Consider the following 15170-nt stretch of genomic DNA (forward strand, 5'->3'; position numbering starts at 1 on the left):
TCGGAAAAAAAAATCCTGAAAATAATTTCTCGTTCTGCCATAGCCATGGGTGAATGCACTGAGGAGTAGTTTGGTTAGATATGTGAAACTCTTCTGAAGCCATGTGATCCTTCTGAAGTTCATTCCTTCTTTGAAATCTATGTTAGAAGAATGGAATATTTCACTTTGAAGAGGCACAGTATTTGTATTCATCCATTTTTTGCGAATACTTTCAAGTTGAGTAAATATTTTGTATGTATTGGGTATTGTAATATTAAATTTTGTTTAAAGGAAAGCTGGCAATTGGGAATATCTGAACAATATACAATTATACATCACTGATCTTGACATAGAGCTGCTGTATTGGTGAATATTAGACAAATTGCCAATGGCTGGACTCACAGTGGACTAACCTGTTGCATAGATGCCCCTAAAACTATTTTTTTCTCAAGCAACCACATTGAATATGTACGCTCTGAGTAAATCTAGAATGTAGATCAAAGAGGAAACTAGAGCAAGAATTCTCAGGGATCACTTGACCTTCGTTGTCCAAGTTCTCAAAGCCAAGACTACTTCCACATGTATCAAATACTGGATATATTGAGAACTACTCTTAAATGAAATTCTTTAACCATCCAGAAGTGAAAACCAACTTGCTTGGCAGGTGCTGGAAGGCCCATATGTTGATGGTAATTGCTATGTTTTCAATTTATCATGGGATTAAAGGGTTTGAAAAACCCCTGAAGTGAAATCCCTTTGTCCAGTCATGGCATCTGGCAGATCTGGCCTGTAATTTAAATCCTGACAAAGCACTGGCACCTTAGACACATACCACAAAAAAGGCTGTTACTGGAGTTAGGGGTTTCCAGGCTGTATGGCCATGTTCTAGTAGCATTTTCTCCTGACGTTTTGCCTGCATCTGTGGCTGGCATCTTCAGAGGTCTGATGGTAGTAAAGCAAGTGGAGTATATATACCTGTGGAATGTCCAGGGTGAGAGAAAGAACCATTTGCATTGGTTAACAAGTGTAAAGGGTGCAGTTAGCAAGTGTGATTTGCATGTGTTGAGTGGAATCTGCCCATTTTAGCATATGTAAGTAACAATGAAGCTGCATAATTAGTTAGTGTGGGCATCTGCATAGTAGTTGCCTAGCATTTTAATGTCTTTGATTGCTTCCTGCCTGGAGACATCCTGGGTGGGGTTCACTAACCATTGTCTTGATTCTAGTGTTTTTAAGTACTGGTAGCCAAACTTTGCTCATTTTCATGGTCCATGTGCTTGTGGATTTCAATGGCTCCCCTGTGTAGTCCGACGTAGTGGTTGTCAAAGTGGTCCAGAATTTCTGTGTTTTCAAATAACATTCTGTCTCCAGCTTGGTTTATCATGTGTTCTGCTATTGATGATTTTTCCAGCTAAATTAGTCTGCAGTACAATGCCTTTCATTTTCTTTGATTCTTATCTTGGCGCTGCATTTTGTAGTCCCTATGTAGACTTGTCCACAGCTGCATGGTACACACGGTACATGGTAGATTCCTGCAGAGGTTAGAGGATCCCTCTTATCCTTTGCTTAACGTAGCATTTGTTGAATTTTCTTAGTGGGTCTGTTGATTGTTTGGAGGTTATGTTTCTTCATCAGCTTCCCTATATGATCAGTGATACCCTTGATGTATGGTAAGAACATCTGCCCTCTGGGTGACTGTTTATCTTCATTCCTGTGGTTTGTTCTTGGTATTGCAGCTCTTCTGATGTCTGTAGTAGAGTAACCATTAGCCTGTAGAGCCCGGTTTAGGTTATTAACTTTGTCTTGAAGGAGGTAGGGTTCACAGATTCTTTTTGCTCGATCTTCCAGAGTTTTTATTGTGCTCCTTTTTTGTCCTGGGTGGTGATTGGAGTTTTTATGTAGATATCTATCAATGTGTATAGGTTTTCTGTATGGCCCAATTGTTGGTTCGGTTTGCGGATGACTAAGACATCTAAAAATGGTAGTTTTCCCTTGTTTTCTTTTTTCATAATAAATTGGGTGTTAGGGTGGATATTATTAATATGGTCCAGAAACTTTAGTTCTTCTCAGTGGCTCCACAAAATGAAACAATATAGGGGGCTTTTTTGGTGCTATTTCCAGGTCTTGTTTTTCAAAGTGTTCCATGTAAAGTTTTGCTATTACAGGGCTAAGAGGGCTACCCATGGCTACCCCATCTCTCTGTTACTGTCAGTCTCTAAAATCCAAGTTTTAAATGAGCATGTTGTCATTACTACTCTATCTGTGTAGAGAGGCTGATTGGGGCAGTTTTGTGAAGACCAGATGGCCTTTTCCTTCACAGAAATGCTTACTCCAAGTGTAACATTATTTGGCTGGCTATAAATATCAAAAACAGGCTATGGAGGGAGAGTCTATAGTACTATTCTGTATGCAGACTTTATTGCTACTCAGCTATATTGCCTGAGTCTCAGGAAGAACTACTTTAGGGGGTATTTATATGCACAGAGCTGAATACAAAGCAACTGCAATAAATATTTATACTTGCCTGCATTTGAAATAATTTGTTTGCCTTTTAAATTAAAACTGGGAGTTGGGCATTGCTTGAAGAAAGCAGAGATGAGGATCTGTGAGGATCTGTTTTTTGCTTTATTTTTTTGATGTCCTTTCTGGTTAGATTTGAAAATAGCAACTGATTTGAAAAACAGTTTTTACCATTTTCACTCCTTAGCTTTGTTTGTTTGTTTCATCTTGATATGTAGCAAATGTGTTTGGGCTATTGAGATCATCATGTTCAAAGAAAATACATAGAAGGTACCGGAAGCATGAAACCACATTAGAAAGACTGTTTTCAAATGCCCTGGGCATACACAGTGCCTAACAACACTAACAGTAGGGGTGGGTAGCGTGGTAGTCAAGTTTGCAGATGATACCAAATTATGTAGGGTGATGAGAACCACAAAGGATTGCGAAGAGCTCCAAGCGGACCTTGATAAATTAGGTGATTGGGCTGAGAAATGGCAAATGCAGTTCAATGTAGCAAAATGCAAAGTGATGCACATAGGGGCAAAAAATCCAAACTTCACATACAAGAGTCAATGCTATCAGTCACAGACCAGGAAAGGGATTTGGGCATCTTAGCTGATAGTTCCATGGGAATGTCAACTCAATGCATGGCAGCTGTGAAGCAAACTCTATGCTGGGGATAATTAGGAAAGGAGTTGATAATAAAACTACAAGGATTGTCATGCCCTTATATAAAGCCGTGGTGGGACCGCACTTGGAGTACTGTGTTCAGTTCTGGTCGCCACATCTCAAAAAGGATATCGAAGAGATAGAAAAGTGCACAGAAGGGCAACGAGGATGATTGAAGGATTGGAGCACCTTCCTTATGAGGAGAGGCTGCAGCGTTTGGGACTCTTTAGTTTGGAGAAGAGACGTCTGAGGGGGGATATGATTGAAGTCTACAAAATTATGCATGGGGTAGAAAATGTTGACAGAGAGAAGTTTTTCTCTCTTTCTCACAATACTAGAACCAGGGGGCATTCATTGAAAATGCTGGGGGGAAGAATAAGGACTAATAAAAGGAAACACTTCTTCACACAACGTGTGATTGGTGTTTGGAATATGCTGCCACAGGAGGTGGTGATGGCCACTAACCTGGATAGCTTTAAAAAGGGCTTGGACAGATTTATGGAGGAGAAGTCGATCTATGGCTACCAATCTTGATCCTCCTTGATCTGAGATTGCAAATGCCTTAGCAGACCAAGTGGTCAGGAGCAGCAGCAGCAGCAGAAGGCCACTGCTTTCACATCCTGCATGTGAGCTCCCTAAGGCACCTGGTGGGCCACTGCGAGTAGCAGAGTGCTGGACTAGATGGACTCTGATCTGATCCAGCTGGCTAGTTCTTATGTTCTTAACAGTGATGTCCATACCTTAGGGGTATGGACCTCGAATACAAATTAAGATACGCACTACATCTCAAAAGTTTGGTTAGGTTCTAGATTGACAACACTTCTTGGATATTATTCCAATCATGTTTAACTAACTTCTGAGTGCATGACATAGTTGTTGCTTAGTTAAACTGCAAGGTGAACAGCGCCCTAACTGTTTCATTTTGCCCTCAATTGCTCTATGCCGTCTTAACCAGCCATGCTCCCGCATTACTAATACTGTAAAAGCAGTTCATTCTTTGCACTAGACAAGTGTTGTTTATAATTTACAACAGTTTTCCATATCAATGTTGAAATTTTAGGAAGGGCAAGCTTGAATTATATTACATCAGAAGCAATACATGATGGGAGGGCCAGTAATTTACGAAAAAGGTGAATTGTGATTTTTCAAGTGGCTCTACTAGACCCTGAAACCAAATATGGGAACCATATACACTGTGTGGTAATATTAAGGTGTTGTATGCTTTCAAAAGTACTGAGCACCTTTAACATAAAAAAACTTTAAAGCCAATTGTGTTAAATCCACTTTCTGTTTAAGATTTTTAAACCACTGCAGATTTGATTGGAAAACTATTTCTAAGTATCTAAATTCATTTACTTGTTGGAATTTATGTACACCAATTGTCCAGTTTTTATTTGGTTTTATAATAGACTTGGAGAAAAGAATAATTTTGGATGTATCATCATTTAATTCTAGCAGTTCAATTTTAGGATAATCTGTGATAGAATATTTGAGTCCAGTCTTAGTTCTTGACAAGACAAGATCGTCTGCGTATAATAATGCTGGTCTTAATCGGTTTCCCAAATATGGTTTATAAGTGGATATGCTCTGTAAGGTTGGTACAAAATCATTTAAATGCAAATTAAATAAATGTGGTGCAATAACATGGCCTTGCTGAATTCCTTTGTATTTCTATTTGTTTCATCAAATGTTTTCTCAGATATGAAGAGCTTTGGATTCAAAATATCTAAAAATTGGAGTTTACCCTTAGGTTTGCCTTATATGCAGCAGCTGTTTCAAGATTAAGCAAACATAGTTGCCTTAATTGACAGAGGAGATGGAATGGGATATCAATAGACAGCTGTTTCCTTTTATTAGTCCTTATTCTTCCCCCCAGCATTTTCAATGTATGCCCCCTGGTTCTAGTATTGTGAGAAAGAGAGAAAAACTTCTCTCTGTCAACATTTTCTACCCCATGCATAATTTTATAGACTTTAATCATTTTCCCCCTCAGACGTCTCTTCTCCAAACTAAAGAGTCCCAAACGCTGCAGCCTCTCCTCATAGGGAAGGTGCTCCTCTACATCTATGACATCATGTTGATGTTGGAAAACAGAATATCTGTGTTCTATCCTTGTATGGTACAGCTTCACAGAATTGCCCTTTGCTAAGCATGTAAGAGGGTGTTAGAGAATAGAATGATGATGGAATGGTGAGCTTTGCATCCAGTGCTAAAGGTCTCACATGCAGTTATTCATCCTGGAATGGGGCTTTGTTCAGTGCACCTAACAGAGATGGATTGATTTTGCCAATCGTCTCTTTGAATGATCAGGTGGGACTGAATCTAGACAATCCTTCTCACTTCATAGCAGATACACCCTATCTAGAAAAGCAGGCAGCATTGACTAGGATAGCACTGATTTTCTGCTCTTCATATCATATGTGTGTCATGGTGCAAGACATAAGGCAATGTGGATTCAGTCCAGCATGAAGTGAAGAGCTGCACTGTGTTACCTATAATATATCCAAGTCCATGGAGTGTGAAATTATAAATTACCAAAAATTGGTAAAGAATGAACTAACACAACATAGTAACTGCTCTAGCAAAGAAGAGAAAAAGGGATAAATGTGGAATGTCACTTGCAGTAGTTTAAAAGTGAGTGAAAAGTTGACTTCTGAGTTTGATTTATTGGTGAATTGACATTATTTGTAGGTAGCACCTTTTATGAAAATTACGTCGATAGAAATGGAAGGTTTGTCTACAAAACTTTTTGTGTGTCATTATCATCTGTGGCTTTGTTTCTTCTGTTTTGCACTTGCAGGCGTACATGCAGCCCCATCTGTTGGGAAATGAGTTTACACACTTTGAGTTTCCAAGGAGGCTTCAGCGTAAGGAAGTTGGAAAAAGAATGCTTTACAGAGATTTTAATATGACTGGCTGGTAAGTAAATATGCTTTTTGATAACCTGAAAGAACCTTTTTTGGGGGGAGGAATTGACCCTTCATGACTGAACCATTAAGCACAACAATTTTCGAACAAGGGTGTGGGTAGAGACAGTGTCTGCATGCACACTCTTGAGTTTAGAGGGGCCTCACCTGGTCACAGCAGTGGAGGTATTTGGGTTCTCTGCAGAGTGGACTGCAGAGCTCTGCTTGGAAAAAGCAAGAGTGTTTTGGGCCTGAACCCCCCCAGAAGATTGTAAAGAAAGCTTAGAGGCCATATAATAGCTGAACAGTGGATTCGACCCAAATATTCCACTGGTTTCTGTGGCAGGTCTCAACACTGCCTAGTTCTGGAGTTGATTAGGACGAGCAATTGCATCCATTAAGGCAGGGGTGTCCAACTTTGGCACTTCAGATGTTTACGGACTACAATTCCCATCAGCCCCTGCTAGCATGGCCAATTGGCCATGCTGCAGGGTCTGATGGGAATTGTAGTCCACGAACATTTGAAGTGTCAGAGTTGGACACCCCTGCATTAAGGCTTCTTGATCATTCAGTTGCCCTGCAGTAATTCCATAACTGACTCCAGAAATTCTGACTTTAACTAGTAAATTCTGCTACTTTTAGCAGTGGTTATAAGTGCAGTGTATATGTGAGAGCACGGGGGAGGATGCTGTACTTTTGACTGCCAGTGGATTGTTTCCAGTGAGCAGAAATGTGGGCAATCTTGGCACTAACCCATGTAAGTATCCTAGTCTCTTTTCTTAAATTTAATTGACTCAAATAATAAAGCAGTTTCTCTCATCATCTACTGCAAATCCAAGAAAATGGAAGAAATAATTCCTGCCAGAATCCTTTGAAATCTTTGATTTGCTGTCTGTGATTTGATTGGTAAAGGTTTTTTTTTTCCGGTATATGCACATAGTGGTATATTTAAACAGAAACAAAATGCTACATTTAATTACAGAATCTAACTGTACCACTGAATTTTGTATGTTCTAGCCTGGGTCAAAACAGTGTATGTGTTAAGATGCTGTTGGATCTTTTGAACATGTTTTCTTCTTGTATGTTCTGGACTGTTCCAGAGGCCTAGCAACTGACTGTTGACATACTTGGTTGAAGTCTCATAGTGGTTTCTGGGATTGTTGTAACATAGTTGGCTTTCCTCCCATATTTTTTCTTCAATAGCTTGGCTCCTGATTCCTCCCTGCTGCTAGTGAAACTTTCCCAAGGGTATCGAGCAGAGACCCAGCTATCAGTGCAACTACCTCACTGGTTCAAGGCTGCCATTTTTGATTTGAGGGTCTCTTAGTCACCTTTCTTCTGTCTGTGGTGTTCTGCAGAACAACCATTTTAGGTGGGAGATTAATACCTGGTATCCTTTGTGCCCTCTTTTGTGTTGACTTGGAAAGTTTGTTTGTGACACACTATGTGACAGCCTATATCTATAAAATTCTCGTTCCTTCAGTTGCAGAATCGAAGCTCTCAGCTAAAATTTGCTGGCTAATGCTTATGTCACATTGTCCAAGTTCATTTTCCACTATTGGGTGCTTGGGACTGTTAAAGAAGCATACATTCCAGCTCTCCTAAGAGAGGTTTTAGAATACAGCTATATGGGTGCTGTCTTTGACCTCTTTGGGGAAAGGCTTAAACTGTTGCAGACTCTGATCCAAAACAAAACTGAAATGTTAATAGAAGACCTTACAAACCTGTTCTTTCTGGTGTGCCAGCTTTCTATGTGGAAAAGTCAGACATTGTATTCCCTTCCTGCATTCCAAGATATCATAGACTTATGAGGATTGTTTCTCGTTATGCTGTTTTTAAAACTTCTAATTACAAAATATTTAAGAAATCTGACTTCTTTTGAGGTAACAAAATCTTCTTTTATATCCTTGTGGGGACACCGAAGTAGCAGTATGCTTCCCCACCCCATTTGAACCTGCAACAGCTTCTCAAGTAGCTGTGGTGAAGGTAGCAGCACACACCAGAGGAAGATGGTAATTATCTAAGGGTACAGGAGGAGGGTTTGCAAAAGGCAAACAACTTCAGCCCTGTCAGCTTAATTTTACACAAGCAAGGAGGCTTAGTTGTCTCTCGTAGTTCTATTCATGCTATTACATTCTACTCATGATACTTTGTGTGTGTTGGGGGGGGGGGGAGATGAGGAATTCTAATTTCAAGGAAAATTTAAGACTTCAGAAAACTTTCACTTGTATGGTCAGCTACATTCAAAGGGTTAAAAGCCAGGTCCACAGCAGGTATCAGCTGAACCAATGTGTTGTGTGTTTTGTCCCTAGTGGCTTTGCTATTTGAAGATGTGTGCTGTAAGGTTTTGTTGCCATGGGATGCAATTAGCTGCAATAGGTCTCATACACTGTGTATTTATTCCAGACTAAAAAGGCAGGAATGCTAACAATAGGCAAACATTTTGTTTAAAAGCATCATCTATCTTTACTACCTTTCAGTCCATTTTGTGTCCTTTCTTTCTACTACAGATGGTCTCAGTCTCTAAGCATTTGATTTTCAAAACAGAAAAGAAAAAAGAGGCTAGAATGGAGTTGTTTGTAGTCTCATGTGACTGTTGTGTTTCCTTGTAACCAATTTCAAGTCTAGTTTTGAGATTCCAGTTCACAAAATTATGTCCTTGTATGGGGAAGGGAGAAGCCATGAAATGAGGCAAATGTGTGTGACTTTCTTTTGTGTGACACATCAGTTGTGCTTAAAAAATGCTGTAGCTGTGGGCATTCTTGTATTCTTTATTGTTCTGTTTGACAGCGCAGTCAGACAGTCTGACAGAGAATGGGATAAGTAGATTGAGAAATGCCACAAAATGCTTTATGAAGCCAACACCAGGTGCACACTGCCCCCTTTCCTTTCCTCCCTCCCCTTTAGTATAAATTGATTTATTGAATCAAGCACAGGAGCCCTATAACAGAACCCCTGGGCTTTATCTTCCAGAGAACTACCTAATAAAAGAGGCCCAACTGACAGCCCTCATTAGCTTTGCCACAGATCCCAAGGCAGTATTTAAAGTGGCAGTGCCCCTAATCTGGATCTGAATTTATTTCCAAGCAAAGGCCAGTGGGTCTAATTAGTGTGGTCTTTGTTTTCAAGTAAGTGGTCTCCAGGCTGGACCCCAGGTTTTGTTGGGCAATGAGAAGTCATCACACCGTTTTTTTCACCAGCTCTGTTGCTGTTCGTTCTCAAATTCATGTAATTCAGATGCATTTCCCTTTCCAAAGATATATGGTTTTGCCTAGTGGATTCTTGACCAGGGTGGTAGTTTTATTCTCTTGCTTTAGATCTCAATCTCTACCTTTTTTGCACAGATCTGCAAGGCAGAGATTAATTCTATCATTAATTTTCTCTTGTATGAGTTTCTTATTTAATTACATTTTCTTAATTTTATAAGTATGGGTACTCTGTGTGTGTGTGGGAGGTGTGCTTGGTATAATCAGAGCAATCCTTTAGCATCTGTTGACAAATAAAGAGAACATTACAGAAAATAGCAAGGGATTCAGATTTATTTATGCTGCTTTGAAAGGCATTCTTTCTAGTCCCCAACCCTGTGTATGCAGACAAGACATCATCCGGCAATATGCTGTCTGGAGTACAGCCCACTGATGATAAATGGCTACTTGCAACATGCATGTTCTGAATCTTTTCAAGATTTGCAGCTTTAGCTGAAGGAACAGCAGGGAAAAAGGTCTGACCTGCTGCGCATAGCAGATCTCATGGCAGTGACAAATTACTCCTCTTTTCACAAGTGTACAAAATCCAGAGATACAAAATCCAGAGAGTCTGTAGGTCACGAAGAGCTGAAAACACAACTAAAGAAACCCTGTAGTGTCTCCCCCTGCCCTTACTGCAGTTGTCCATGACTTGTCTGGCAGGCTGCCCATGTTTGAGCATCTTTGTACTGAATTATCATTAGAAGTTATTTTTTTTCTACATGTAAAGTATAAACATATTTTGACTATTTTTTCCATAGCTTGACACACACTCAACAGACTTTGAAATAAGTCATTTTAATTAGTGTCTGAACATGATTTTATAGTAACTCTGCAATATTATGTGTGAGTTTGTGTGGTGCAATGGCTAAAGAGCTAGGCTTGACAGTCTACTTTCAGGATCTCTCAGCTGGGTAGAGCAGTGGTTCTCAACCTTCCTAATGCTGCGACCCTTTAATACAGTTCCTCATGTTGTGGTGACCCCCAATCCTAACATTTATCCATTTTACAGATGGAAAACACTGATACAGAGAGTCTTAGGTGACCCCTGTGAAAGGGTCATTCGACCCCCAAAGGGGTCGCGACCCACAGGTTGAAAACCACTGGGGTAGAGTCTCTTCTCTGTCTCTCTCCCCCTCCCCCTCTTGTTCTTCCATGCTTAGGTAGTTTTTTAAAAGCCTGTAACTTTTCAGACTTTTTGCTAACTCCTACATTTCTTGTTTATATGTTGTGCCTGCATTATAATTTAACTGGTAGAACTGGACTCTAGGCCAGGGGTAGGGAACCTGCGGCTCTCCAGATGTTCAGGAACTACAATTCCCATCAACCCCTACCATTGGCCAGTGGGCATGACTGACAAGCGACTGATGGGAATTGTAGTTCCCTGAATTTATCTAGGCTCTGACTTACAAATACTCTAAACTTGACATTTAGAACTGGACCTTCAACCTGTACCAACTCTTATCTTTTCCAAGATGGTGCCACCTTCCCTTTGTTTTGAGTTGAACCATATGTTCCTGTTACATTATTTTCTGCATGCTTTGTTTGCATCAGTTTCTTTTAAAATATCTCTTTGTCAGAAATATCACTTTAAAACAATAAAAATAGCTAAAACAATAGTTCAACAAAATACAGACTGACTCTTAATCCTACTAATGAATGTGCTTCATTCTAACAATGAAGTGGCATCAGTGTTGCTCCCAAACAGGATACCTGTGTGAAGATGGAGGAGGCTAAAATCATATCAAACAAGGAATCCTGTGGAGTAGGTGGTCAGTAGGGGCTGGAAAGGGCAACACTGTTTTGGAGTTAAGAAGAGTCTTTAGAGTTCATGCAACACAGATGTGGCTGGTCTTTCTGCCCCCTGCCCAGGTTTCCTTGGAGTATCAGTTGCTATTATACTGCTTCTTAATTGTGATATTAGTCTGAAGTTTTGCTTCTGTCTCCAAGCCAATTTTTTTTACTACTTTCAGCTTGAGTGTTGAATCCAAATGCGGGATTCCACATATAATTGGCATTAAATGAGTAATGACCCTTTGCAAATGCTCAGGGAGAAGGAAGTACAGGAAACAGCAAGTTTAGAAAGTTCAGCATTTGGTATATATGAGACTGCATTTGATTTTTAAAAGCCTATCTGTTGTGGAGGGCACTGATAGATTTACAGCAGCTCAAAGCCACAAGCTGTACTACACCTTCACTCTAACAATGGCTTCTGTCATTCTTTGGCAGGGGCTGGCTTTCTCGGGGAGGCTGGGGTTAGGACAAGAAGAAGAAAACAGTAAAGTTTCCATTTAGCTGCAATTTTATTGTTTGTTGCTGTCAGGGGCATATCTGCAATGGGAACATGGGGAGACAAATGTCCCCGGCGCCCCTCATTAGGTCGTGGGGGGCCCCACAAAAATTCAGGTTTGTTTGTGGTTTTTTTGTATTTTTAGTGTTTTCCAGTTTTTGGCCTGCAGAGGGCGCAGTTTTTAGGCTAGCAGCACCACAGTTTCAGGGAATTTTGTCGGGAGACTCTCCTGATGATACCAGCCAGGTTTGGTTCAGGGGGTCCAAAGTTATGGATTCCCAAAGGGGGTGCCCCATCCCCCATTGTTTCCAGTGGGAGCTAATAGGAGATGCGGGCTACATCATTGAGAGTCCATAACTTTGGACCCCCTGAACCAAACTTCACCAAACCTGGGTAGTATCATCAGGAGAGTCCCCTGAAGGTACCCTGAAAGTTTGGTGCTGCTAGATTAACAATTGCACTCCTGACAGCAGGCATCTTCCAAATTTCCCTAGATTCTCCTTTTAAATCCACCTCCTTCGGCATGGACTTAAAGGGAGAATCTGAGGTCCCAGTTTAAAGAGTAGGGGAGAATCCACCCCAAAACAGCATCACTTCCAATGTTGTTTTAACTGGGGACCCCAGATTCACCCTTTAAGGTTGATTCATAAGAAAAATCTGGGCTCCCTAGTTTAAACACCATTGAAAGTGATGCTGTTTGGAGGTGGATTCCACTGGAGGTGTTTTGTGAGAAATGCTGCTGACATTTGTTTGGTAAATGTTTTGTGAGAGATTAGTGAGAGATTTACATGCTTTACCCAGTTGCACTGGCTTAGAGTTTTTTCTCAGGCTAACAACCTACCTCATAGGATTGGTGTGAGGACAAAATTAGGAAAGAGAGTTGGTGGGGAGAGAGCCATGTATGTTTTGCTGGTGTTTTGTGAGCTGGTGCAAAAAATTATTGTTTGGTAATGGTGGGGGAGGGTGGCCGCCCATACGGGGGGGGGGGCGCCAAATTCAGGTTTTGTCCCCGGGCTCCAGTTTAACTAGATACGCCTGGTTGCTGTTGGATTAAGCAGATCTCTCAATAGGTCTTATAATGACATGCTTTAAAAGGATCTTACTATTCTTTTTATGAGAAGGCAGCACTGGTGTGTTATGTTTTTACACACAATGCACTTATAAATGTTACAGACAGTGTAAACATGCTTTTTATTGCTTAAAAGTAAGTGAAGTAATCCAGAAGTTTGTAGTTGTGTAAGATAAATATAGAGCCCATGTGTGAGACATTTCAAGGCATATCTATTTTTCACTGCTTATTTGACCTCTCTTTCTACAGCCCCAGACTGACTAGTGGGAAAAAGAGCTGCTTTCTCTTCTTTGACAGTTTTAGTGATGTCTTAGGATAGGAATGAATATCCTTTTCAGGAGTGGTGGGATGGTTCATCAAAGGAAAGGCCCATCAGGTGTGGGCCAGTCCATAGGACTGGTCATATCAGTTTCATCCAGAGTAACCTTTGGTCAGTGATTGGATTTTCCCTGTGCCATCTCCTCACAGAGAGCTAGTGCAGTGACTATCGCTGCTTCACAAAGAGGTGAGGAGAATGGGGCAACTGCTGTGACTACCTCTTAGTATAATGTACTGATTTTACTAGCTTCACTAGTGAGGTAGCAGGCTAGCCTGATCTCGTCAGAGCTTGGAAGTTAAGTAGGGTGGGTACTTGGATGGGAGACCACCAAGAAAGACAAAGGCAGCTATTCAGAGGAATGGCAAAAATCATGGGGTCACTATGAGTGGATTGTGACTCGGTAGCACACTTTATTTACTTCAGTAGTGAGGTGGTGGTAGCTGGTAAATTGAGAAGGTCGCCTCTCCCTTTACAAGCAGTAGCCTGGGGTGTTTATTTTTAGGGAGGAAGGGGAACAGTGGCTGCTACCAGGTACCAATGGTAGCAGCTGCTACAAGACTGATTGCTATCTCTTTGCTGGCTGCTGGTTGCCAACACCTGTCCTACTTGCTGAACCATTAGGCAGACCCATTAATCCAGAACCCCACCTTAATATTCCACAAAAGTTGTTTGAAATAATGAGGGGGGGGATGTTTTTTCTTCAAGAAATTCTGTAACACCTTAGTAGCCCTCAGATATTTGAGAAGTGGTAGGAAAAGATGTCAGGGATGATTTCTGGCAGCTTGGAAGTCATGAGGCAAGTGGGCTTTAACAAAAGATTAGCCATATCTTGAATCTTTCTTTAATGTTCTTTATCTTTTAGACCTGGTTGTTGCTGTTTTGAGCTAGAAACTCTTTTATTTTTAATAGCTTCCAAATAATAATGTTACTTTCTCCTTTCCTCTCCTGATAATATATCGCTGTACCTGGATCTAGAAGCCTTTGGTATTTCCACCATTTACTTTCATTCTTTTTAAAAAGTCACATGTCATCTTCTCTTTCTGCAAAATCACATTACATAATTTGTAAGGGGAAACACCAACTGGTAGAAATCAAGAGCATATTGTAAAGGAGTACAGATGTCAGAACAAAATAAAAATGCACTCACCAGTGTCAGGCCACTGGATACAAGCTTTATAAAATGGTGTTTATTCTCTTGCAGGGCATACAAAACCATTGAAGAAGATGACTTGAAATTTCCCCTTATATATGGAGAAGGCAAGAAGGTAGGCATAAGTGTTTTGTCCAGATGAGCCTCTCACAGTTAGTCCAGTGTTTTCTACTCTTCCTCTTTATTTTTTCACTCTGACCGTTTGAAGGAATATTGTGTCTGCATATTCAAAAAAGCCATTTAATAGCATCTACTACAGAATTCCCTTACATCAGCTACTCAATTGATTTTTTTTGAGAAATTGGGAAAATCTGAGAATAATTTGTTTGATTTGCAAACCACTCCACAATCTGATTGTAAAAATAAATATTTGGCCAATAAGATATAAGCTAAGAAACTGGAAAAAGTCAAAGGCACTGTTTGGATGCAATTTATTTTTGTTTGTGGCAAACGTATTCCTAGTGAGCTTCACTCTCTGTTTAATTCATTTTTAGCAATAAAATTCCTTTTTAGAAATGGGGGAAGAGTGCTGTGCAATAACCAATTGAAGAAGCAACATGTTGCCACTACTTAATTAGGAATAACAAGCTTATCAGTATTGATCCTAGGAAGCCTGAGACATGTAGCTCTTGGATCCAAAGGATACTGAGGTCTCACATCTTTGGCCTTGGCATATTCACTGTGTTCCTAAGCAGCTGTTACCCAATGGTTTTCAGTGCTTATCTGAATTTGTAAAATAGCCTGTCTTCAGACTTAATCTAGTTATGCAAGACTTGAACCCTCTGTGGCTTGGCAATATATGTTGATAAGGTTTTTTGTTTTCAAAGCATTTGCTTGCCTGAAAGGGATCTTGGGATGGTAGTAGATATCTTGACGAAAATGTCAACTGCAGTTGCAGTGAAAAAGGCAAATTCCATGTTGGCTGTAATTAGACAAAGAATACTGCTATAATACTGCCTTTATAATAATGCCCTCCCTTGCATGCCACCCCTCCTTCCCTCCCCGTCCTCCCTCCGCTTCCCTCTCTTTCCTCTCCGTCCA

The 15170-nt window shown here is 40.4% G+C and overlaps 1 protein-coding gene across 1 annotated transcript in view; it reads left to right on the plus strand.

Annotated features, from left to right (window-relative positions):
• Window positions 1-15170, plus strand: part of PPM1H (protein phosphatase, Mg2+/Mn2+ dependent 1H) — a 78315-nt gene that overhangs the window by 46452 nt on the left and 16693 nt on the right. Inside the window, 2 exon segments of the mRNA XM_048501574.1 lie at window positions 5951-6069; window positions 14181-14244. Of these exon segments, the coding sequence (XP_048357531.1) occupies window positions 5951-6069; window positions 14181-14244 (183 nt within the window).

Source organism: Sphaerodactylus townsendi, linkage group LG06 (genome assembly GCF_021028975.2).
Source record: "Sphaerodactylus townsendi isolate TG3544 linkage group LG06, MPM_Stown_v2.3, whole genome shotgun sequence".
Taxonomy (NCBI): Eukaryota; Metazoa; Chordata; class Lepidosauria; order Squamata; family Sphaerodactylidae; genus Sphaerodactylus; species Sphaerodactylus townsendi.